At 34.5% G+C, this 24865-nt stretch overlaps 1 protein-coding gene and 1 long non-coding RNA gene across 3 annotated transcripts; both read right to left on the bottom strand.

Annotated features, from left to right (window-relative positions):
- Window positions 1–1799: 1799 nt before the first annotated feature.
- Window positions 1800–4056, bottom strand: LOC126809204 (uncharacterized). Its single transcript, XR_007674886.2, has 3 exons — window positions 3901–4056; window positions 2880–3040; window positions 1800–2424 (listed from the first exon to the last, which is right to left on the bottom strand). It is a non-coding gene; the product is annotated as an uncharacterized LOC126809204 (long non-coding RNA).
- Window positions 4057–8225: 4169 nt separating this feature from the next.
- Window positions 8226–24607, bottom strand: LOC126809167 (uncharacterized). 2 transcript variants are annotated; one of them, XR_007674885.2, is made up of 9 exons: window positions 24531–24607; window positions 14140–14227; window positions 13411–13452; window positions 12995–13027; window positions 12100–12131; window positions 11728–11800; window positions 11358–11511; window positions 10761–10853; window positions 8226–10044 (listed from the first exon to the last, which is right to left on the bottom strand). XR_007674885.2 is itself a non-coding variant. In XM_050534063.2 (9 exons), exons 1-9 carry the CDS (start codon window positions 18144–18146, stop codon window positions 9849–9851), a joined length of 981 nt encoding a protein of 326 aa, XP_050390020.2. In that variant the 5' UTR covers window positions 18147–18362; the 3' UTR covers window positions 8226–9848. The 2 variants fall into 2 exon arrangements, 1 of the variants encoding a protein (XP_050390020.2); XM_050534063.2 differs by lacking the exon at window positions 24531–24607 and adding an exon at window positions 17877–18362.
- Between the last annotated feature and the right edge of the window lie 258 nt (window positions 24608–24865).

The raw sequence follows: 24865 nt of genomic DNA, 5'->3' as shown, positions 1-24865 counted from the left end.
TACCAATGTAAACCCTGTCTGCTTTATTGAAGGTAATATATGTAATCAAATTCTACAAGCCTATCTTAGGGTGACCCACCATAAATAAATATCTCCATATATCTCGACAATTACGCCACAATATTTATATATATGCCAAGCCTCAAATCAGTTTCACACAATTATAGTCACTAAATAAACGATCATGTTGTACTTAATAAGCTATGACCATTAATCATGTATAAATAATAGACTGAAAACTGGTTCCAAGAGTCGTCCATAACATCCAGACACTTTTGAGTAAAAGATAGGTTACGTGCCCTTGTTTTGAAATTAGTCTCGCTTAACCAGTCTATCGACCATTCTACGTCTGATTGACAGGATGGGATAATCAAGACTACTTTTTTACGAAACGTAACAGAAAGCTAGAACAAGAAATTGAATTTAGAAATAAGCACGTTAGGTAGCTCAACAATCGTTTTAAGAAGCTTGTAAAAGTAAAATGAAACTACTGCTAGTATCATGTTCCTGCCTAACCCGAGTGATTCAGATATATTATTTGTACTAAACCAAAAGATGCCGCTCTTAACGGTACAGTTAATGATAAAGCGATTTAAAAAATGAAACGAACGTAATTTCTAAATCTGCTGTAATAACCAAGAAGCTTAATTTAACTGCTATCCAAAATCGTCAACAATAAATTTTTTACGGCTGTAATAGTTGATAGATTTGTAGAGAATTGCACGTGCCATGGCTATTTATAGTATCATACTGTCAGAAAGTTGGTCTCGGCACGGCGAATGTGCACGCTTCAGTGGTAGTCTCGAACTATCAGCGGTGGACTGTATTACTGTGAGTACATGGGCCACCCTACCTATCTCCACAAATTTATACAGCATTCCCCAAATAGACCATTAGGTGGCTCGGATAATCTTTGTTCTTCGTGATGTTCCTATGTCCCCTGTCAGCATAGGCGTACGAGACGGGGGGCGGCCGTCCCCCCCATTTTGGGCACCAAATGCTGGGAAAATTTGGGCACACAATTGTACTTTGTAAAAGTTGTATAAAATAATATTGCGTTCTTGAATGTGTCCAATTTAACAGCTAATTTATTATTATTATGTAACATACTAAGAACCTAGCTACATTTTTTGGGCACCAACCACCACCGCCCCCCCCCCCCCCAGTCAAAAATTTCCCCGTACGCCTATGCCTGTCAGTAGTGCATGCCGGAAGGTCCCATGTACACGTTGGAGTGCACGTAAAGGAACCTCTGGGGTGGTCGAGTTCGAAATAGGAGTAGGTCGTAACGCCGCTGTTCAGGCAAAATTTCTCCCTTCTCCATAGCACACTGCATGCCATATATCCGTCTTTATTAGCCCGGTTGGGGCAGGAAACTAAGAAACAGAAAATACCACGTTTTTGGTATAGAATTCCATCCGTGCAAGATAAGTTTAGCATCATAACAGCCCAATTCGGTTACCTATTCAGGATTTCCGAAAGTTGGGCACACAATATTGGTATTAATTAAAATAATATTAAAGGCATGTGCGAGGCAGCGTTACGAGGAAAACAAAAGTGTTAACTAATACCAACCAAAATTTAAAAAAATAATTTATTTTCTAATGGACGGTACTCTAATTTAGAGGCATCTATGAATCTGTCCAAGTTCACTAGTCTGTTAGTTTATAATAATTATAAAAACCCAAACCCCAAAAGCAACATTATATTTCATTAGTTGTTATGATGATATGCAAGATGTCTAGAGCCGAATATATAGTTTTCAAATCTATTTCCCTATGACTATACAACAGAACAGATTAGGAAATTCAGTACTTTAATCAGAATTGATAAATAAATTATAGTTGTACATTAACAGTAAGAGCATTTGAATTTAAATCAATAAAATACGAAATAATATAGTTTATTTATTTACACCTTTTTGGCACACAAAGGAATATTGCACAGTCCAGCCAGTAATGATTTGCAAGTGCCGTGCATTAATTAAAGAAACAGTGAGAGTCAATTTGTGCATCACAATTATATCAAGCATACAAACGAAACAATTGGATTATGATTACAGTTATCACAGTTCAATGTTCAAAAGCAACAAAATTAATCGGTCACTATCTTATGATTACTTATTTTATCATTCAGTCCTCTTTGGGTTTTTTCACATTATGTAGCAAGGATACTTATTCTCACCAAGAATGTTTTTGTTTTTTTGTTTTGTTAGAATTTTCTTTCACATAATAATATATATATTTGTTATTTACAAAATACCCCTAATCCCATCAAAATCATCCATTTTATTCAACAATGATGGTGGTGATGATGGCCATGATGATCATGATGACCATGATGGCCAAAACCATGGTGAAGAATTTCATCAACTATACCGTGACCATGGTGACCATGGTGTCCATGGTGGTGATGATGTCCTTCCTGAAAATAAAATAGAAAATTTATTATTAATGGTCGACTAGTTTTATTTATTTTAACAAATTTAAATCTGTCGATAATCACATGTACATGCATGCTTGCTATATAAACTTTGCCCTCTTAAAGATGCATTATGTATTAGACAATGAAAAGGAAGTAAGTTGAAAATTTAAGCCAAATTACTTTATTCTGACCGGATTTATTGTAGTCTGGATTGTCATTGCTACCGTTATTATGATAATAAACAAAGTCCAGATTACCCATTTTTTTATTTGAATTATTATCTGACAAATCCCTTGAAAAAAAACATCCGAGAATCTAGAGAGTTGGTTATTGGCTTGGGGTGTGAATAAATGTCTAATTAATGATTTAGCTCTTACATAATGCATCTTTAAGAAAAGGATGTATTTCATAAGACGAAACCACTTGAAAAGATCTATGCCTAAGCGTATATTTACCTCTACAACTATGGTTTGTACTGGTGGGGGTCTGTTGACAACGTATGTGGCTGGTGGAGCTCCGTAGTTGTAACCAGCTGGAGGGGGTGGTGCGTAACCTGCTGGTGGTTGCCCAGGGTAACCGTATGGTGGTGGGGGTGCTGAACCAGCTGGTGGGTAACCTAAGATAGATACAAATAAATAACATTTAAACAATATTTAAACTAAATTATGTACAATTTAACCAATTGAGCATCTTTAAATTTAAAGTTATTTACTGAAGTCTTTTCTAGATGTTATAACGTTATCAATATAAACTAATTATCTTTCATGGCGTATCAGTTTATCAATGTGGTATCAGATACAGTTTGATCTTTCAATCTAATATATGTTGAAATCAAATTTAGATAAGAAATGTATTGTGTTCACCCTTATACCAATATCGATTTATGAAGGATAAGCGTAGCTTTTAATGTTAAAAATAAAACAAAAATAAGTGCGACAACATTAACAGTCAAAGATGAAAATCGTACACTAAAAGAAGTTGTTTAAAAATTAAACACCAAAAAATAGAAACAAAGATTTAGAAAAGAAAGATAAGTTGCTAACATGTAATATATATATATATATATATATATATATATATATATATATATATATATATATATATTATTTCAATACAGTGACTTTTCTCTAATAGTAACATGTACAGTGACCCCCTCTTCTCCCCCTTTACGCTATACTAACAATAGGACGTCACACACCATTTCAATGTTTTTACGCTAAATTTTATACACATCGTTCATTATGCATAGTTCCTAGTCGAAGTTTGATATAAGTAAAATGGATATTTGTTTTCTAATGGCTCATATAACCTTTTTATATTTGCTAATAGACCAAATTCGCGAAATAAAAATAAAATTATATAGTCAGGCTATAATTTGTTTACATCATATTTAAGGGGTTCCTGTTTATCAATAGTTCACTAGCTGGTTTTCGATATAAAAATAAATTAATTTAAATTGAATTTATTGAGTCATACCTGGATAACCGCTCATTTTGATGGGATGTCGATGTTTCTTCGGTGTGCTTAGATGAAGCTGTTTCTTCCACTCAGTCAACTGGTATATATAAGAAATAATAATATATATAGGAGGGGCGGTAATACCACGTGAGGCGCGACTTTATCAGTACGTCATCAGAGCACAGTCCACGATAGCCAACGTCAGCATCGGCATCCACTGCGTCTACAGCAATATAAAACTTGCGTCTTGTAAATCGAGTCTTTGAATATCGGTTACAATTATATCGATAACTTTATCATCATTGTTGTGAAATATTTAATCACGTGAAACTAATATTCTTTACTTGTATCTAATTAAAGATGTTTATTTGATAATCTATTTATAAAACAACAACAAAGTTGTTATCAGAGGTTTAAACTATAGGGGATTGTCTTTAATAAAACGATGAAAATTTGAGAATATCTTCCTATTTTACATGTCACATTCTTTAACGGACAATAATTCATTAAAAGGGAATTATAGACTATAAAAAAAAACCCCAAAAAAAAACTAGTCTATCAAAAAGCATACTGGTCTCAAAATCATCCAAATACATCAATTTACTTCTGTGGATTTCAATTCTTGAAAGCCGCCATTTTTATACACGAACATCTTGCTCAAGATGACGTCTAACCTATGTATTTTGTTTTAATCGTTTGGGTTGCTATCTTAAGAACACTTGTAAGACCTTATTTTAAAACCCATCCCGACTGAGCAACACAGGAAGTGGGGAGGTGGGGTGACTTAACTGTTGTCCAGACACACTAATTCAAATTATGGAGATCAGATTTGTGACTTTTTAAATTATTAGTGAGAGGAAACGACTACTTCATAATTATTAGTCTACTTACCAAATAACACATCGAGGTCATAAATCAATTAACAACATATACCAGTATGTAATAAACAATATGCCATCACTAATTAAGTATTAAACTCTTGACATATTAGACAAATATATGTGCAGGACAATATGGTGTATAATATACTGTGATCAACCAATTATCATACCCTTTTATGTGAAGAACAATGGAACCAATTTCCTATAGTCATTTGAGATGTAATAGATTCCTTCATATTAGTTACACACCCAAAGGATATTAGTCACGGAATTGCGTTATCACAATTTAACCATGTTTCAAAGAAGAAGATCATCCATCAGTAAGTTTGTGTTAAATGTTACCATCTTTAATCATACATATATAATTATTTAAACAGCTTCCGAATTTTTAAATGACCCATGGTTAAATGTTCGTTTCGTAACATTATGTCACTTTTTCACAAAGCTCCTTAAAACTGAGTTGAAAATCCAGAGGGAGCGACCACTAGGGCATGAACCTGTTTCGAGAGAGAAATTTTATAAAGTCCAGCTGAACAGCATTGTGCTATAATATATATGTTGCAATATTAAAATCGTACACATCCTAAATTTAAGCGATTTCCGTAAGGCACTGGTTCGCTAACCTGCAGTTTTCGGGGCGATCCCGGTGTTAGCTGAGAAAGTTTCTCGGGATTTTCTGGTGTGGTTTCCCCTTGTCAGTGGTGAGAAACAGCGTCTATTGGTACTAAACACAAGCCCCCATTTACAAATTGGAGTGCACGTAAAAGAACCCTGGACCGCTAGAATTCGAAAAATGTCCCTGGCGTATGTGGAGCAGAAAAGTAGGACGTTAAACCCCCTTCCCTAAACTAAAGTGAATCAAATACTGTTGATAATATTTTGATTAGGATTCTAAATCAACCAGAAGTGTTTTTTTAAAAAAGGATATTGTTTACTTTTATTATTATAGAAAATGCAGAAGACTCGCATGCCTTCTTCATTAACAGATCCCGTAACTTAATCAGTGTTACTCGTAATCACATTGTTAAACTAAGCGACATGAGTACCGAAATCAGACAAATGACGGAGAGACTCTTTACAGAGGAAAATGATACCCAAAATCGCAACACCCAACGACGAAGTTCTGTTAAATACGAAACTAAATTAATTATTCAAAGACGACTCTCACAGGAATTGATTAAATATCACGGAAGCAAGAAGGCGTCGACCGACAATTTGGAGAATGTGTCTAGTTCGGCTGACTTTCGAACATTTCGACACAAAGACTCGTTTCGTCAATCAACGCGGACACTTGATGGCGTCAATATGAACTTCTTGGAAGTTAATGGTAAAAGCAACGTTGACCAACTTCGAAGAAATTGTGGAAACACGACTAACAAAACATCAATAACTATGAATCAAGACAACGACACGGACGGCCTTCTGGTTAATGCACCCAACGAAAAGTATACCCAAAAGAAAAAAAGACCGAATTTCTTTGGATATCAACCCCCAACGCCTAGCTATAAATATACTAAGGACGAAGACCAGGTATCAATTAATGAGCAAGGGAATGGTATTAGTTGTGATGCACATGTGTTTGGAAGCAGTAGATACAGGAGCCGAAGACCAACCCTGCACCTTCCACAAATTCATCTCAACGGTTTAACAGCAGACAATCTAAGGACTACTAAAATAAACCAAACATCGCAAAACGGGTTTCAATTTAACAAGACTTCATGGAATGAGACACCATACAGATTATGTTCTTTGAATCAGAAAATTCTTCGAAAATGACCGAATAAACATTATCAACAATATACATTTTGATATTTATGGACCACTAGCGAGTGACCGAAGAGTTATTTTGTGCTGTATTTGTTATGCAGTTGATATTTTCCCTGTTTAATGTTTACGGCTTTTTGATAATATACCCAATATCGTGTAATTTGTATTTATATTACCCCAGTTATTATTATAAAATTATATTTTAATGTATTATGCTATGTTGTATGAGTATTATGATTGGGCATTTTAAATTTGATCAAGGTAACCTGGGTCGCAAAGGCGGCATGATGCCTGGTTTTTCTACTTAAAAGGAATATATACTGATGGGGAACCACAGCCAAGATTCGGTTTGAAATAAGAGTAATTCTGTGTTTCAAACAATGATATCTCGATCGTCTGTCATGTAAGGTGAAAGCGTACCTAAAATTACGTACACGTAAGTTCGATATAACTGTATGGACCCTTTCGGTACTATTTTGTTTGATTAGGGATGGACATGGTTGAGATATCGCTATATAAGATTCAAAATTCTGTATTTGTTAACTCTTCTAAATCCCAGCCTTCCCAAACTGCTATACTTGCCAGTTTATTGACATCATTATCCGAAAAAGCAAGCGCACCGGTACGTCCTGAAATTACTACTGTGTAAAATTTAGAAGATACGGAGCTACACCGGAGGTAAAAGGAAAACGACGTGGCAGCGTCCAAGCGCATTCCAAAATAATCCACACCGGCAGGATCAGGTATATATGGGGATCACGTGGCTAAGTGGGTAAGACGCTAGCTCGCTAGCCTGGAGGTCGGGTGTTCGATCCCTGCATTTGCCGAGAAAGTTCATCCAGATTTTCCGGCGTGGTTCTCCCTTGTCAGTGATGCAGGATGGAGGGGCTGACAAGGAAAGCTGTCTAGTCGTTCGGATGGGACGAAAAACCGAGGTCCCGTGTACACATTGGCGTGCACGTAAAAGATCCCTTGGCAGTTGGAATTCGATATAAGAGTAGGCCGTAGTGCCGCTGCCCGGGCAAAATTTCCCTCATAGCACACTGTATGGCGTATGCCCGTCTTCATTAGCCCAGGTTAGGAGCAGAACAGTAGGACGTTAAACCCCATTTCATTTCATTTCAGGATCAGGTATAAGTATGCCGAACAAAATGTGCTTCACGGAAAGATTTCAAAGCTCCAAAAAGAATGACCCCCGCCCAACCTTTGTAATCCAATTGGTTGTGGTGTGGACGTTGCCTAGAATCCTATCCCTGTAATCCGTACCGGATCGAATGGCCGAAAGTACAGTTCTGGCGAATTGATTGAGTTCCAAAAATCTGTCTTTCAGTGACACCGATCAGTTTCATTTGAAACAGTTCGAACCGATCTTCAATCTTAAGCCTGAAGTGGGCATAGTTGATCACATGGATCCTGACTACACAGGGCTCTTCGCGGGGTTTCACTTTCACACGCATCGACCCACTCCATTGAGGCAAGTCGGATTCAGTTTGTTTCGACACTTCCACTGTGTGGGATCTGTATGTGACCAATGATGGAGAAAATCCCCCCTCCCCACACACATTAACAATATTGGTCTAAAAAGTGCCGACAACACAGTGCCTTGAGTTATCGACTTGCATATACAATAAGATATTCAAACATCAAATCGAATAGTCTCCCTTGCATTATAAAATTCAAGACAGACCCTCCAAGTTATCCTTTTTTACATTTTATTTTTAACATATTTACACATCAATTAATATGATAGCAATTTAACATATTTACACATTAATTAATATAATAGCAATTTAACAAAATTGTCACTTCAGCCACTCATAAAATGAATATTAGTTGGCTATATGCTAGATTCGTTTCAAACATTAAACATGCTTTTTTAAATTTTTTTTCAATCTTAAGCACATCGTGCATCTAATATATGATACTCACTGTGTACAGGATCGGCTTGACTGACCATAGAAAGTAATGCTATCTTCATATGTCTATGAAGTAATTTAGAATTTATCGATTTGAATAATCTTAAAACGAACATGTATTTCCTATATGTTCTATGAATCTATATTTGTCCCTTTTAGACCGGGGGATGGGTGGCCAAATGGTTAACGCGTGCGCGTGGTATCATAAGGTCCGTCATTGAGTCAGCCGGCGTGGTTTCGATTCCCTAGTTGTACATGACAAGGAGTGGGGTAGCCTCCCTCTGCTAAATACCCCCTACGCACAAGCGAATTGTTGAAATAAAATTGAACCATGTTAGTCCCAAAAATGACCTAGTCTCCCCCCCCCCTCTCTCTCTCTTAGACCGCAATGCATATTCTATTCTAAAAGACTTAGATGCCTAGGATTTATATACAATTGATAACATTTGAGTGTACACAAAAATACATATTTACAGTATATTTACAAATGCATTGTCTGTCAAATTCTATATTGCCCTATACAAGGTACTGTGTTAAATTAAATGTTATAAAGAACACAACTAAATAGGTTCAAATAAACAAAATATAAACATAAAGTTGCGTAGTGAAAACCTAATATTTGAAACCAGAGGAAAATTATATTTCAAAGGAACCGTCATTCACGAATAAGAGAAAATTGACTAAAATTAGTTGGTTAAAATACACAAACCATCCACAGATGTTGTTAACTCTAACCATTTAGACCATAAATCACCAGATAATTTCACCCAGGTAGCACCTATTTAACCCTAGTTACCCTAACTTTGTTTAGAATAAATTATGAGTATTGTAGTTCGGATGTTTCTGACAAATCATTGAGAAATCTAAACCAATGCTGTGAACATTTGAAAATGGTATGGCAGACTAAAGATCATAAGATCATGGATAAGGGTCTGAATTAGGAGGATTACATAGCAACTCGAGAATCCATTAATACCTTAAATAAACCAAGATAAAAATTGCCATTTGTAGGGGTTTTAAAAACATTGAATGCTATCACAGTCACAACTCTTTAATTAAAACCGTCTATGCCGTTCAGATACTAAAGTTAAGTTGGTTTAAAATCGATATCTCTACTGTGCCGTTTGAAGGCAAAAGTGGGGCGAATTCACCAATTTAAAAAATGCTTGGGGTTAAAAAAAAAGTTGGCTTATCAAAACCACCCACCCATCATCTAGCTCGCCTCGAGCATGCGCATTTCACTAACATTTGATTTAATGGGAATTTGCATTTTAAATCAACGTACAAATATTCATCTTCAGGACACAGTGTGTGGCAGGGCAACGTTAAAAACAAATGGTATAAGGTTGTTTAAAGTCATGGGTGTGAGGAATATCACACAGGAACAATCACTAAGGTTTCGCTATTTGTTACTATAATCAACTAACAAGAGAACTCCAAAGTAGGTATATGCAGGATGTGAAATAAAATCCATGTGATTACAGTTTTTCTTTACATACACTTCATCATAAGCCTCGAGAGCGAATATACCCTTTTGAAAACTTGTATCTAGGGGATTAGAGACGCTATTAGGATTCTGATTTGTATGTCCTGTTCTCCTAAAATACAACGAAAAAAGATTACCAATATACACATTACATGAAAAGTGGCATTTAAATACTTTCCCCCGTACAAACTGTGTGATTTGATGATATATTTGGACTAAAAACATATTCAGACTAATTAATCTATCAAAAATTTGCTTCAAATCCCAATCGAAACTTTGTATTTGCTTGGGAGATACCCCAAGCTATAAATAAACTGTTGTCACCTACTGCCCATTTACCATACCTATTGAGGCCTAAGTAAATTCTTAATAATTTTCTGTTAACTTCTATTTTTTGCACGTTGTCACTTCTCAGTGATCCAAAAACCGCCTAAACATTTCATCAAGAAATAACAATCGCCCCTTCAATCAAGCTAGCACATAATAAGCTGACAGTCGGGTTGCCAGTTAGTGATACCCTGACATTTTTACCCAGTGCTTGCCATATGGATGTTTTTCGGGTAATCCAGTATTTTTCTAGTAATATTGGGTGTCTATGCTTCCCATATATACCAAATTTGCCATACTTTTATTGGAAATAACCACTCGATAAATACTTTCGGGACTATGCAATGTATCTTTAAAAATACCCAACCCAATTATGAATGTATTAGGGTTTAACTTGTTTTATTTTAGAATAGCAGATGACAATTTGGTTACTTCAATGGTTCAGTGTGAAAAGGGCGATACCCTTCCCAAAGATATAGAATATATAAACGTGTTTCTTACTCGAATACTTGTGTAATAAAACTCTTAGCCAGGGTTGTAGTTTGTCCACCCGATGATTTGATTATCTCTTGTCCACACTCTCTATCAACAACGCTGTAAAATATACAACATAATATAAACACCTGCAGACAGATCACTAAAACAGATGCTGTTTCGTTTCGTTTTTTATCGTGCATCAAATTTTAGTGTGTTTACTATAGAATATAAAGGCTATCCAAATACAGAATAAAACAAGAAACTAAATTTAGTATTTTTATCAAATTGAAATACGCCGCTAGATGTGTTTCGATGATATGGAAGGTCCACTTACAGTTGTTCAAAAGATGGGATAGATGGTACTTTTTTATGATGTCATAAAGATTCTGTACACCAAGGACTACAAGATCTCTTCATTAGAAATAGAATATAAGAAGAGTCGTGTGCAGAAATCACAGTTAACATACAAAAATATCGAAACATATCATTTTTGGAAGAACGGTATGATTGACATGATACTTTCATATATTATGGCTTATCCCCCCCCCCCCCACACTATAATACTTTGAAATGAGATTTATTTTTGAGAACCCCACTATAGAAGTATATTTATTTACTTACTCGGCTTTAGTACCATATAGTGCAACTTGAGAATATATCTCATACAAACCAGGCGTCGTTATCAGTATAGAATGAACTTTGTCATCGGCATTTTTGTTATAAATGAATTGAGAAGCATAGGTGCGTTCTGGGGAATTCCATAGGAACTTTCCATCTACAAGAACATTGAAAAAAATGGTAAAGGATCAAATTGTTTATGATGGGTAAACCGCCAGTATGATAAAGAGAACAGCGAGCAATGACAAATGACAAAGTCAAATAGGGGAACCCTTATTAAGAGTGTTCTGTTATCTCTCGAATATATTTATAATAACTCACTACAGAGCGTTTACTACCTATTGATCCCCTTTTATTATTTTGAATAGCTTACCGCTTGCAGTGGCTGGTTGCTGCGCGCCAGTAGTCGTATTTAAACCTCGTAAATGCGTTGCAGGACGTCTATTCTAAAAATAACAAGAGCGAATATTTTATTTATATATTCTAATCTGGTAATTTTAAAGAAAGAAAACATAAACTTGAATTAAAACGGACAAATTAAGTTATATAATAACCACCAAATCCATGATTCTTATCTTTAGAAAAAATAAAGACTAATTTTGCACTAATAGTACTCTAGTTTCAGAGTACCGGCATTGACTTCGCATTGGATATAACCTTGCAATCCCTTAACTAATGAACTAAAATTTAATTTGAAACCAATGTAGGCTGAGATATTATTGAGTATACTATTATAAATTCATACCGTAGTTGATCTTTTTGTTTTTGTTAACATATCTGAAAGAAAGAGACTACATAAGTTTCAAATGTCATTTGATTTGGTTTAAATTTTTTAATTTTTTTACTGAAGCTCGGCTGTAATCACATGCTATTGACACTAGACTGCTTCACTGCCAAAAAAAGGCAAATACTGAAATGTATGGATATTCAAACCAACCCGTCCTATATTCTATAGCCAATATGTGCATTGCGAACGTATTATGATATTATTGAATCCATTGTTTCTTTTCAAATAGGGGGTTGGATGACCGAATGGTTAGCACGTGCGCGCTGTATCATAAGGTCATTGAGTCAATTGGCGGGGTTTCGATTCCCCGGTTGTACGTGACAAGAAGTAGGGTCGCCTGTCCAACTTCCTTGATTTTCTCCAGTATCCTCCCACTGCTACAGACCCCTACGCGCAAGCGAATTATTGAAATAAAATTGAACCATGTGTTAGTCCCGAAATGACCTAGTTTGTGTCGAGTGGACGTTAAACCCCATTTCTCTCTCTCTCTCTCTCTCTCTCTCTCTCTCTCTTCTTTTCAAATAAAATACAGCGACCTCGTCATTGAAAAATGAAATTGAATTATTATCGTAAATAAACTCCGTAGTGGCAAGATGTGAAAAGTGCTTCAGAATCCGTGCTGTCCAATTAAAAGTGTAATATTCTGATTACTCATTATTGCAACTATCAATTATTTCATGATATGAAATATAATCAGATTTAACGTCTCATCAATATATCAATATAATGCCCATGTTAATTTTTATTTATAAGTCAGGAGGATCACGACATTATGACTGTAGTTCAAAACATAGTAATATATGATGGGATATTCTGTATAAAAAACAATAAGATAAGTTCCTTGGATACTCACTTTCTACTGCTTTTATTTCTTTTTGACATTTACCTGTAACGAATATAGTTGATCATGTTTATATACTAATCATATTTACATCATACTAATCACATATACTAAATAAAAGTTATGTCTAATGTATTGAAATACATTTTAATTCAACAGTAACATTGAAATAACACACACCCTGCTTTATGGTAAACAATCACTAGCAACAAGTAGCAAGCACAAGGTAAACGATAATATGATACAAAAAGCTGAGAATAGGCATTTAAGTATTATACAGATGTAAAGAAGCAACAAAGACAAGAAATTATATTCTGTTTAAACATTTATAAAGATCAAAGACTGTAAGTGGAGTTGCTATTTCAATGTTTTCCCTATCACAAAATGCCCTATAAGCAATAGTAACTTAATATAATAAATTTACGTACATCTGCTTCGTTTTGATTTCCGTCGGTGTCGCTTGTTTCTGCCTGAAACCGACAAATACAGTATGTTGTCTATATATATCCGTAATATCAGTATAAATTATGGATGTGAAAATTCTGAGGTCACAAGGAATTTTTGTGTTTATTTTATTTTGTTTTCTTATACGCACCATATGCTTCAAACAGACGTAAATGTTACTTTGTTACTTGGGAAGATCCTAATCATCTCATTAGCCCAAAGAAAATATGCAAGAATATATTTACACCAATCAAACTTGGATCAAACATCATGTTATTATGACTGGTATAAAACACTGAATAAAGAATAATGACAGACGAATATTAAACCCGAGGTGACGAAATATAATCAATTCCATAAGAAATAGCACCAATGGCGAATTGGGTAAACCGAGGAAATACAAGAGAAAGACGAGAAAAGAAACAGGGAAAGGTAACTATGATGTGAATAGAATGGGGTGTACATGTATTTAACGCAAGGTTTGGGTCATTTTGAAAAAAAAGCCAATATTACATACGGTTAATACTGTTTTCTATGTTCACGTAGGGAGTAGCATTTTGTCCAGATAGTGGACTTTCCGCCTACCCGTTATCGAATTCCAACTGTCAAGGGTTCTTTTGCATGCCCACCAGAACGACTAGACAAGACAAAACTAATTGTCAGCCCCTTTTCAAATATCCTGAGTTTTTCAAAGCCTGGGCATTCATTTTTACCGTTTTTATTTTTAGGTTGTGTTCCTCTAGCAGTTCGTAAAATGTAACCAGCATCTTCTTCTTGATCACCAAGGTCATCATCACAATCCTGAAAATTGTTAGTTTCATTATATTGTCGTCAAATACTATTCATTTATATAATTATAAAACAGTATGATAAATATGGCATTTTTCATTTCTGGGGAAAATAGAATTATGGACATAAAATGGGTAGTAAGCGCACAGTAAGAAACTTGATTTGACAAATTGACAATATGGCAGTATACGAGGACGGACGTTTTAGCCGTGATGATGAAAGCACAAGGCGCTGGTTAAGGTGAATTTTTTAGCAGCAAATATAATTTATTTTTCTGCTAATCTAAAAATATAGGGATTTCTCGAACTAAATAGAGTAAAATCACCTTAAATCTCATCCAACTGATGTCTTATAATGTGTTACGAAAAGGAAATAAGTAGCTGTCTAATTTCATTCACATCGAGTATAGATTTCCTGTTACAGTTTGTGGAATACTTGTAATTTCTAGATCTTAATACTCATATAAATACTTGAAACTTTGAAACCATAATCATGTTTAAATTTTCCCCTACTATGGTGTCCATGTCCCAGTTTAATCATCAAAGGAGGATTTCTGCGAAATTTCATAGATATTCGTGTAACCATTCTTAAGATAAACTAAATTGTCCCCATAAGGAAGATAAAATAACTAAACGGGGGTAAAGAGCTGACGTCCAAATTTATAAAAACGATCATCTCCAAAGCAGTGACATAAAAAGGTTTTAAAAGGCATTACTGATTTTTACTTCTTAAGAAAACAAATACAAATGTACCTTAATAATGTTTTCTATTGTATTATGATATATTTCCTTTTTCAATTATAAACTGGCATTATCAAATTATTGTAAATGTTTTGTATATTACAATCATAATCATTAGAAATCATGTAGATGCTGTATATATAAAAATAATAAGCTTTATTTAAACAATAAACACAAGCCTGGAAATGTACCTAATCCGCCTAAGGGAAGGGGGGCTGACTGATCTAGGGGTTTAACGCGTGTGCGTGAAATCAAGAGATCTGTCATTGAGTCAAATGACATGGTTTCGATTCCCCGCCTGTCCAACCTCGTGGGGTTTTCCCCCAACTGCTAAAGACCCGCACGCCCAACCGAATTGTTGAAAGTGAAATAACCTGGTTTGAGTCGAGTGGAATTAAATCCCATTGCTCTCTCTCTCTCTCTCTCTCTCTCTCGTCGCCTAAGTGATTTAAGAGAAGACCGCGACAATGACTAATTCTTTGTGAAGACACGGGACCCAACTTTGGGTCGATGTCGCGATAGCCTAACGGTATTTTATTACGAATAAGCCTTGAGTCCCATTGCCTTATGGCCTCGTCAGTTATATAAAATATTTGGCTTGTTTTGTAGCGTTGTATTATAGAGATAAAAATATCCTTTTGTGGAATTTTAAGTCTTTAAATTATCTTGAGTATTATGAACATTTGATATCAATGCTATTGGTTGTTTTAATTTGATTGCACCCTGCACGTTTCAAGTCAGTAGCTTGAAGCGTATATATGGTATTAGTGTCAGTGGCTTGTGGCACGAAGTAACAGTATATTGTCGCATACATAATATATTATGTCAACGCTTGGGCGACATAATATATTGTGTTGACGCTCCAAGCGTGTTAGCATATTAGACCTGTAGACTCAGTGGAATGTACGCGTCATCAGAGCGGATCCAGGGGTTGGACCATGGGGACCGGTCCACCCCCTTAACAATAGAAAGTGTCCCTGTAAATAAAAGAGGGCATCCTTATCAGAAAAAGGGCACCTGTGATGTCAGAATTTCAAAAAAGGGCACTTTTCTTTCGGATTAGGGTTAGGGTTAGGACACAGAAAAGAGAGAAAAAACAGAAAAGAAAAAAACAATCGAAACTTACCGATTCCATGATGGAAAATACCGCCAAAATATGTCTCCAAAGCATTCATTGGTTATCAAAGCGCCAATTAAATCTATCGTTGCAAGTTCATGCCTAGTCACCTCCATCCTAGTTCCAAGCGTTGACATAATATATTATATCGCCCAAGCGTTGACATAATATATTATGTATGCGACAATATACTGTTACTTCGTGCCACAGGCCACTGACACTAATACCATATATACGCTTCAAGCTAATGACTTGAAACGTATCGCCTGTTGATTATTAAATTTGACCTAACACTTCTAGTGAATGGACTCAGAGGTGTTAGGTCAAATAGGACTGTAATAAACCGTGGACGATACCTTCACCCGAAACCACTTTTTCCCCTAATGATATCCTTATTATAACTATCGTTACAAATTATTGTCCACATCACCGATGCTTAAGAAAAAAAAACATCCCCGGATTGTTCGGATGGTAATCATAAGGTTACAAAAGGACCATGTCTCAATGTGCAACTAATAAGGTGCTCCTACTCCGTCATGAAACAGAAAAGACCCAGAACTATTGGATGACAAACAAACGCAGTGCCTCTTCTAAATAAATAAGAAATAAAACACCCCATATAAAGATTTTTTTACCAATCACGAAGAGTTGATTTGTTTAGACTATCCCTTCTGGTGTGTTTCATAAAGACTATGAACCAAATAAAAAGCAAGAAGATCATATTCTCGGATGACATGAAATAGTTTTCATTTGCAAACAGGGAAGAGAACCAAACCAGGTTCCAAGACTAACCGCAACGCCGTCATATCTGAAAGGTGACATTCAGGTTCGTTAGTGGATTCCATGACCTGCACCGTATACACGCATAGCTTCAGTTTTGAGTTTCTATGGGTGCCGTGAGTTTGAATTATAATATAACCGTGTGTCGGAATAGGGATTTATTTGTTCACCTGAAAACCTAAAAATCATCTATTTTTATATTTGTGGAAGTGGAATGGTGTAAAATAACCGAAGGGCATGGAAAAAAGAATAATTTACGCAGACGGTATAATTTAGTTTTAGGGGTTTCTCTTTTCCCCAGAAGGACAGCTATCTGCGTAATTTCAATTGACCGGCCTTGAACTAGAGCACTTGTTAGATAAAGACGATTGTCATAAATTATTAGAAAATGATGACCGTAGGTTTCCATGTTTCCGTTACGATTTTAACATGTATTTGACCTACAGGCAATAAATATTGGCGGTTAAGATACCGCGATGGGCCATCCAAGGAAAGTCCTGGTTTCGTATCATGGCTAGCTATTCATCAATATGAAATGGTTAAAAATTAATTTCTTTCCCCAAGAACTTAATTTCTGCGCCCGCGGGAGCTGATATTATAGTACAGTGGGACCACCACTGTCTTAAGCTTCCCGAGATCTTGCAAGGAGAGATCACGTGGCTTAATCGTGATTATCTCTCGACAGGAATCACGCGGGAACAGCTCTGCAATGTAGATCCCCAACTATCCCTAATGCAACAATAACCCCCAATATGAAAATTGCGAAATAATACCCAAATGCAAAATATGCAATGGGTTTAACCAGCCGATTGTTGTAGTAAATAGCGTAGTTGTCTATATAAAGAAACCCGATATCCATATATATAATGCATGAGTATTTATATACTGACTATAAACAACTCGTTGCGCACTGTAATCAATGGATCAATAGACTTCTCTTTAGCCGTGCATGCAAATGCTTAATTTGCAGCATCATGCAGCTCTGTCAAATGTACTAAGTTATTGAAATAGAAGATTCACCTACCTGCTCTGCCGCAACTTTTTTTATATCTGCATTTAGTTGATTCACAATATTTTCGAGATATATATTATTAGCGATGTATGCCTCCTGTGCAGTTTTCATCCATAAAATCAAAGTAATATTGCACGCTATGAATAAGACCATGATAGCAACACCTACCGCCGTCCATATTCGCACCCACGGGCTACGATCTCCACCCAAAGTATTCACCTCAGCTTGCTCAATTTGGCATTTGCAGGTATAATTCGTTTGGGGCGAGTTCTGGAATCCCATGATGGATGATAGTAAGGAAGAGGTGATTACCCACTTATAGCTAGATTGATAATTTCTATTCGTACATCTGTTCTTGAAGATGTGTCACTCTCTGTCATAGGGTAGGTATAATATTAGCTTTATTTTGCGTCAATAATGCATGACACAATAAGAAGGGGTGTAGGCTTATTCCAAATATGGAAAGCTACTAAAACGCCCTTTTCTTTAATCAGATCGTATTTTCGGAGAATTACCTCCACTAATGTTTATTAAAATGTATGCATATCTAGGTCCAATTGACCTGTCACATATGCTCAGTTCGTGACTACGTCAAGGACGTTTTCGTCTTTGTGGGTCATATCTTAGGTGTGGTTATTTGATACTTTCACCACAAACGTAAAATGATTGGTTATGTACAATTATATAAAACATTGTGGTATAAATTCCACAAATGTTTAAGTCCATGTATAAATGGTATCTGAACTACAAATCCTCGAAAGAAGCTCTTAGTGAAAAATATACAGTTGATAGAGTGATCAGCGAAAACAGTACAATATATAAACTCTATTAAGAAATTAATAACGAATTTTCATATGTATCATTCTCGTCTTTCAGATACTTGACTATTCGGTCCCCAAGATCTTATTCGAACGACATTATAACAGTACACTCATGGGTTTTTAGTTTTAGATGATCTTGGACCGACATGTACTAGGACATACATTAGGGCATTCCGGATATCTTGAGGTCAAAAGAAGAAAAATATTTACCGAAACTAAATTAGTAATTCACGGGCAAATAAATACAATGAGCATAATTCCACAAGGTTTGCATAAAAAGAACCCAAAGTACTCTGCACGTGCGGAGATTGTAACTAAAAGGCAATTCGAAAATGAACTTCTTTTGAAACTTAGAAGAGCAACTGACTCAGTAGTTCAAGACATCTTGCAACCGGGGTCGATTTCCAACATGGCTGTTTCAACGGAATGGATGTTTAGGTACCTGGTTGCCAGTACTACCTAACATAATTACACCATTCGAAAACTGAAAATTGTATAACCACAGACACATTTCAAATCTATAGTTGGTCTACAAAATAATAGAAAAGAACCTGGCCATCTAATTGCCTCAACATTTAGAAATCAACAAACTCATAAAAAAATTGTAAGTAACCGTATAAACTGAGTTACTGTTACCAATATGCACTTCTTTGTGACTATAATGAAACAAAAGAAAAATCTGGTATCCTACATCTTAGGTTGTAACGTTAATTGACTGTATATATGGTGAAACCTTTCGCCTGTAAAGCTCATGTTTATGGTTCCGCGAGGATAAGTAATATGCCCTTTGATTCACCTCATTATTCAAGATCTGGTATGAGGACAATTCTAGAAATCTTAGGATGTAACCATGATTCTCTGCATAAATGATGAAACTTTTCGGCAGTAAAGTCCATCTTTGTGGTCCTACAAGGGTCAGTAATTTGCCCTTTACCATTAACCGTCTACACCAGAAAATGAGCAAGATTACTAACAGACCGAACTAAATGCCTGCTATAACAGACAATATTAGAGGTGTACAATTCCAAGACACTATATAGAAGGGATATGGGGTATCATTTCTTGAAATCAATTAATGATGAAACAGAAATGATAATAATAGGAAGTCAAACAATAAAGGGCCCGGCTTCAAGAGAAATTGACATGGATGCATATTTCATCTACTTGTATAACATAGAACTTTATACTTAACATGGTAAGATTTGTAAATTCACCAACCGGTGCAAAAGACTGACAAGTACCGTAAATAAATGCCATGAAAGTTGTGTGAGCATAGGTCATCCGATCATGACTCCTTGTTTATGCTGCACGGTACAATTGTAGTCCACCACCCAAGTAAAATGAAGATACACAGTGAAAGTATAACCCCCCCCCCCCCAAATAAAAAACGGATGTACCTAAGAAAAGAGATAATGTCTCATTTTTGGATCACTATATTATATTTTCACGTGGTGAAATATTTTAACATTTTGAAGATATAGGTATAGTAAGTGGATAGGTTCAAAATTATATGTCGAATCTGAGACAAATGTACCTAAAGTTTAACGAAAGCTCAAGTACGACTGTAATACCTTACTGTAAGTATATCTGTGCTTGTATATTCTATACCATAATGAATCTAGTGTTATTTTAATATATGTTTCACATTTCTTGATGTATGTGACGAAAACACTTTTAAACTAAACAAAATAGTTTTGTGAACTAGACTCTTTTTTTTATATATAAGAATACTAATTGGCTAATAAAAGTTTTTAATAGGTTGTTTGAATACGAAGTTAAAGGGTAGGATTTTCATTATAATATCTTTAATTCTGGCAACATGGCCTTCATTAATAACATTTAGTTGGATTAACGAAATTAAGTGACTCATGATTGGCCTGGTATAGCTGTCTATAGCCATCTCATAATATGTATCACATATTTAAGAAAATTATTGAATATGTTTTAATTGGTTTGCGACTAAAGTACCAATCAATGACTTTGTTATATCTAGACTAATTAATTACGAACCAGTTGATTTCACATAAATATTATTTGTCCCTTTGTTGTATATCTAATTACTTATCCGATAACGGTAACTATAAACATAAATAAACAATCATAACCTTTAACCCAATTTATAGATCAATTCTATTTTTAGTCCAGACCAGGAAGTTTTGTGTGATTGGACAGTTTTAACCAATAGCAAAGAGCTCGCCATATTTGATACTTTACAAATTTGATACCTATATATTTTAGGGACTACTAGGTTAGGTTTAATGAATTCATAACCAGGTCATAATGAAAAATACAAGAGTCTTAACAGTTTAACACCCATTAAAATTGAAGCTTAACCAGTGGGTTTCACAAACAAATGAGACACTGTTGCCTTTGATCTCCCCCATTGTATGAATACAATTCTTCGGTTTTTAATAGTTTTGAAGCCAATCTGTATCATAACCATCGACATCAATTCGAATAATGTGTAAAGAGATTGTCACAAAATGCGAATTAAAATTATACAAAACAAATTATATTGAGGATGTTAATTTTGTTTTTAAAATATTTGTATGTTGGCTTTTCAAAATAATTTATATAAAAATTGATATATATTCTGTGTTATAATTTCTTTATATTGTGTGGGGTTTCATTGTTTTATTTTTTAAATATATATTGGTATTTTAAACAAAGGGATTTGCAAACTTTAAACTAATGAACATATGACTCAACACCAAAACATGTTGAATTATTTATATCTATGTTGTTGACACTATCAACTAAGACATGGGCCAGAGGTCACAACATGTCATAGGTTAATATTCATGTTACATAGAGTTAATATAATTATGAACAATGGTTTACGAACAAACAAATAAAGTTAATTAATAAAAAGATAAATTAAAAGTAATTTATTAATAAAATAAAATTAATTTAAAAATTAATAAAATTAATTTAAAAATAAATAAAATAAAATTAATTTAAAAATTAATAAAATAAAATGAAATAAAATAAATAAATAAACAAAAAAGGAAAAAGGGAACAACAAATTAAAATATTATTAGAATTTTTGTTTAATAATTACCTGTTAAGTTTTTTATAAAAGAAAGTACAACAAACATCGGTTAAAAAGAAATGGTATTGAACGTTCTTGGCAGATAATATTCATTTCGAAAATAAACAAGAAAACATAAGCAAATATCCCAGTAGGTATACCACATTGAGAGTGTATTTGATTGTATCTGCATTCAATAAGAATCTAAATTATATTAAATCCGTCTTCCGTTTTGTTTCTTCTGTAATCGACAGTAAAATCTACGTACTGTGATAACAAAGGTATAACCTTTGTAATTTGTCAAAATCTTGCTTGTTCTGATAAAATAATAAATTTGATCGACAGAGTGCAATTAGCCATGCCATAGCTATAAGTCATTTACAAAAAGTATTAAGAATTCTAAGTTATTTTATTTTACTCCTTTTAAAACTAGATAAAGGGGATGAAACAAAATACACGATTCCTGGTATACGCAGTATTTGTCATAGACTCACCAACTTTTAATTCTAATAAATTCTAAAAACGTCATCAAATAAAAGGCAAAATCGTGTTTATAGTTAGTTAGTGACATTCTAAATGGAAAATTATAAACAAATAACAATATCATGCAGTGAAGCTGCAAACACTAAATTGCTGTAAATGGTTGGTTTGTCAAGCTTAAACAGGCATTATGCAAACGCTAAATCTGCCTATTGTAGATCTTTCTTTATGCCTTGAATGTTATATAAATCATCAATTAGACATTAACTTGCCAAGATCATAATCAACTGTATCGGCATTCGGCAATAACACGGCTCAGAGTGTATTTTGATTGAAATTTTTAACAAATTCTTTTTTTTAAAAACTATTATAGCGAGAACTGCCAGCCCTTTAGCTAATCCTAAATAATGCCTCTTTCATTTCATGAACAAATTAACGGAGAAAGACACAGTTTTAAGAGAGAGAGATAGAGAGATAGAGAGAAATGTGGTTTATCTAATCGACAAAAACTAGGTTATTTCGGGACTAACACATAGTTCAATTTTATTTCAATAATTCGCTTACGCGTAGGTGTCTTTAGCAATGGGAGGAAACCGGAGGACCCGGAGAAAACCCACGAGGTTCAATTTTATTTCAATAATTCGCTTGCGCGTAGGGTCTTTAGCAGTGGGAGGAAACCGGAGGACCCGGAGAAAACCCATGAGGTTGAACAGTCGACCCTTCTTCTTGTCACGTACAACCGGGTAACATAGGCGTAGGAGCTCAAAGTAATTCAGGGGGGCATAAGAGAAAATTGCTCGAAATCAATACCGTTTTTTCGGGCATACATATCATAAGAGAGCTTCGGGCATATTTTCGGGCATGCAGTGGACAAGAAAAAGATGAGAAAATACTTTTCGGGCAGTGTGGATCTCATAGAAATAATTTATATTTTTTCTCTAAACGTTAATAGAAAAGAAAGGTCGTCGAATTTTTCATTGCCCGAAAATAATTTTTTTTTTTTGGGGGGGGGGGGGGCTCCTACGCCTATGCCGGGTAATCGAAACCACGCCAGTTGACTCAATGACAGACCTGTGATACAGCGCGCACGTGCTAACCATTCGGCCATCCAACACCCCCACCCCAGTTTTAAGAAAACTACCAATGTAGTTCTTTCTATGAGAGTACATACAGTGCCAATTATTTCAATAACAATTGCATAACCTTTTTTTAGATTACAAGTTACATGGTAAAAATGGTAAATGTATTTTGTGTATTTTACTAGAATATGCTTGACCACCTCTGTTAAAAAAGGAAATATATCATGAACAAAACCCTAAAGTCCATACCCAAATAACGACATATATGGTTTCTTTTTGGATATAAGTGTGTTTGATAGATTAAAATTTGTTTAAATTATAGATTTATAACGTAGAAATTATTTTTTAAGGTTAAAGATACATTATGGAAGATTAGATAAAGAGCTGGCAGTTCTCACTATAATAGTTAAAAACTAGATAATGTAAAGGGGATTTCAGTCAAATTGATCCACTCTGAACCGAGATTTTAGCGATTGAATATTGGCGCTAGCCTCGATCATCATTACTAAAGTCGGTAGGATAAAATACATAGTCTCGATTATCCATTTTTTGATATAATTATGAATGGAAGTCGAACAGCAAATCGGAACCTAATCCAATTAACATCGCAGGCTAGTGATGCCATCGAGAGTTGATTATGGCCTGGATAAGTTAATTAATGTCTAATAATTTAGATAACGTTTCAGGCCTAAAGAAAGACCTGCAATATGAAGATTTAGCTCTTGCATAATGTATGTTTAAGTTTAGTGACATGTACAGATTTAATGTATTTATTTCTCGGCGTTCACGTGTATGAATTAATAAATATATATATATTCTATATCACACACACTATCTTTCCAGAGGAAAATCGTACATTGAATACATAGTCCACAAGGTTTTATATTGGGTCATGTCACCATTGTCTCCTACGTATTGATTAATATACTCGTTTCTTTCAAATTTAACTGTCGTGTCATTTAGATATACTGACACAACGACATTCATACAAACTACATACATAATAAAACATTTGTATTTTTCTATATTTACATTAACATAAAACCCATCAACATTCTCTTAAATTTCTACATTTTACATCAACATAAAACCCATAAACATTCTCTTAAATTGATTATGTTCGTCAACGCCTGTTTAGATATTATTATTATATTTTAAAATATATAAATGTTGAAAATGTTTAGATATTATTATTATATTTTAAAATATATAAATGTTGAATTATTAATATGTATAATCACATAACTTAACATACCTGCTTCTGAAGTACAGAAATACATATATATCCAAATCAAATCTCTGCGATACTAAGTATTATTTCTATGAAAAGACATAATTTTCAGAAATATAGGTATGGAAATTTACCCGGAAATTAGGATTTTTCGGGGGATTTTTTTTATAAGGTTTCACAGAAGTGGCAATCTAAAAGGAACTTTTTTCTCAGAAAATAAACACAATCAGGAAGAACTTTCTCGTACATTAAGCGATATAGGATTTTTTTTATCTAGAATGTCGTATACAGGAATGCACATAGGTGTATAAAAATCAATTATTTAAACAAATTACAAATATATATACTCTTCAAAAAAA

Source organism: Patella vulgata, chromosome 1 (assembly GCF_932274485.2).
Source record: "Patella vulgata chromosome 1, xgPatVulg1.2, whole genome shotgun sequence".
NCBI lineage: Eukaryota > Metazoa > Mollusca > Gastropoda > Patellidae > Patella > Patella vulgata.
The sequence above is the reverse complement of the archived record's forward strand: the minus strand, read 5'-3'. Positions and strand labels throughout refer to the sequence as shown.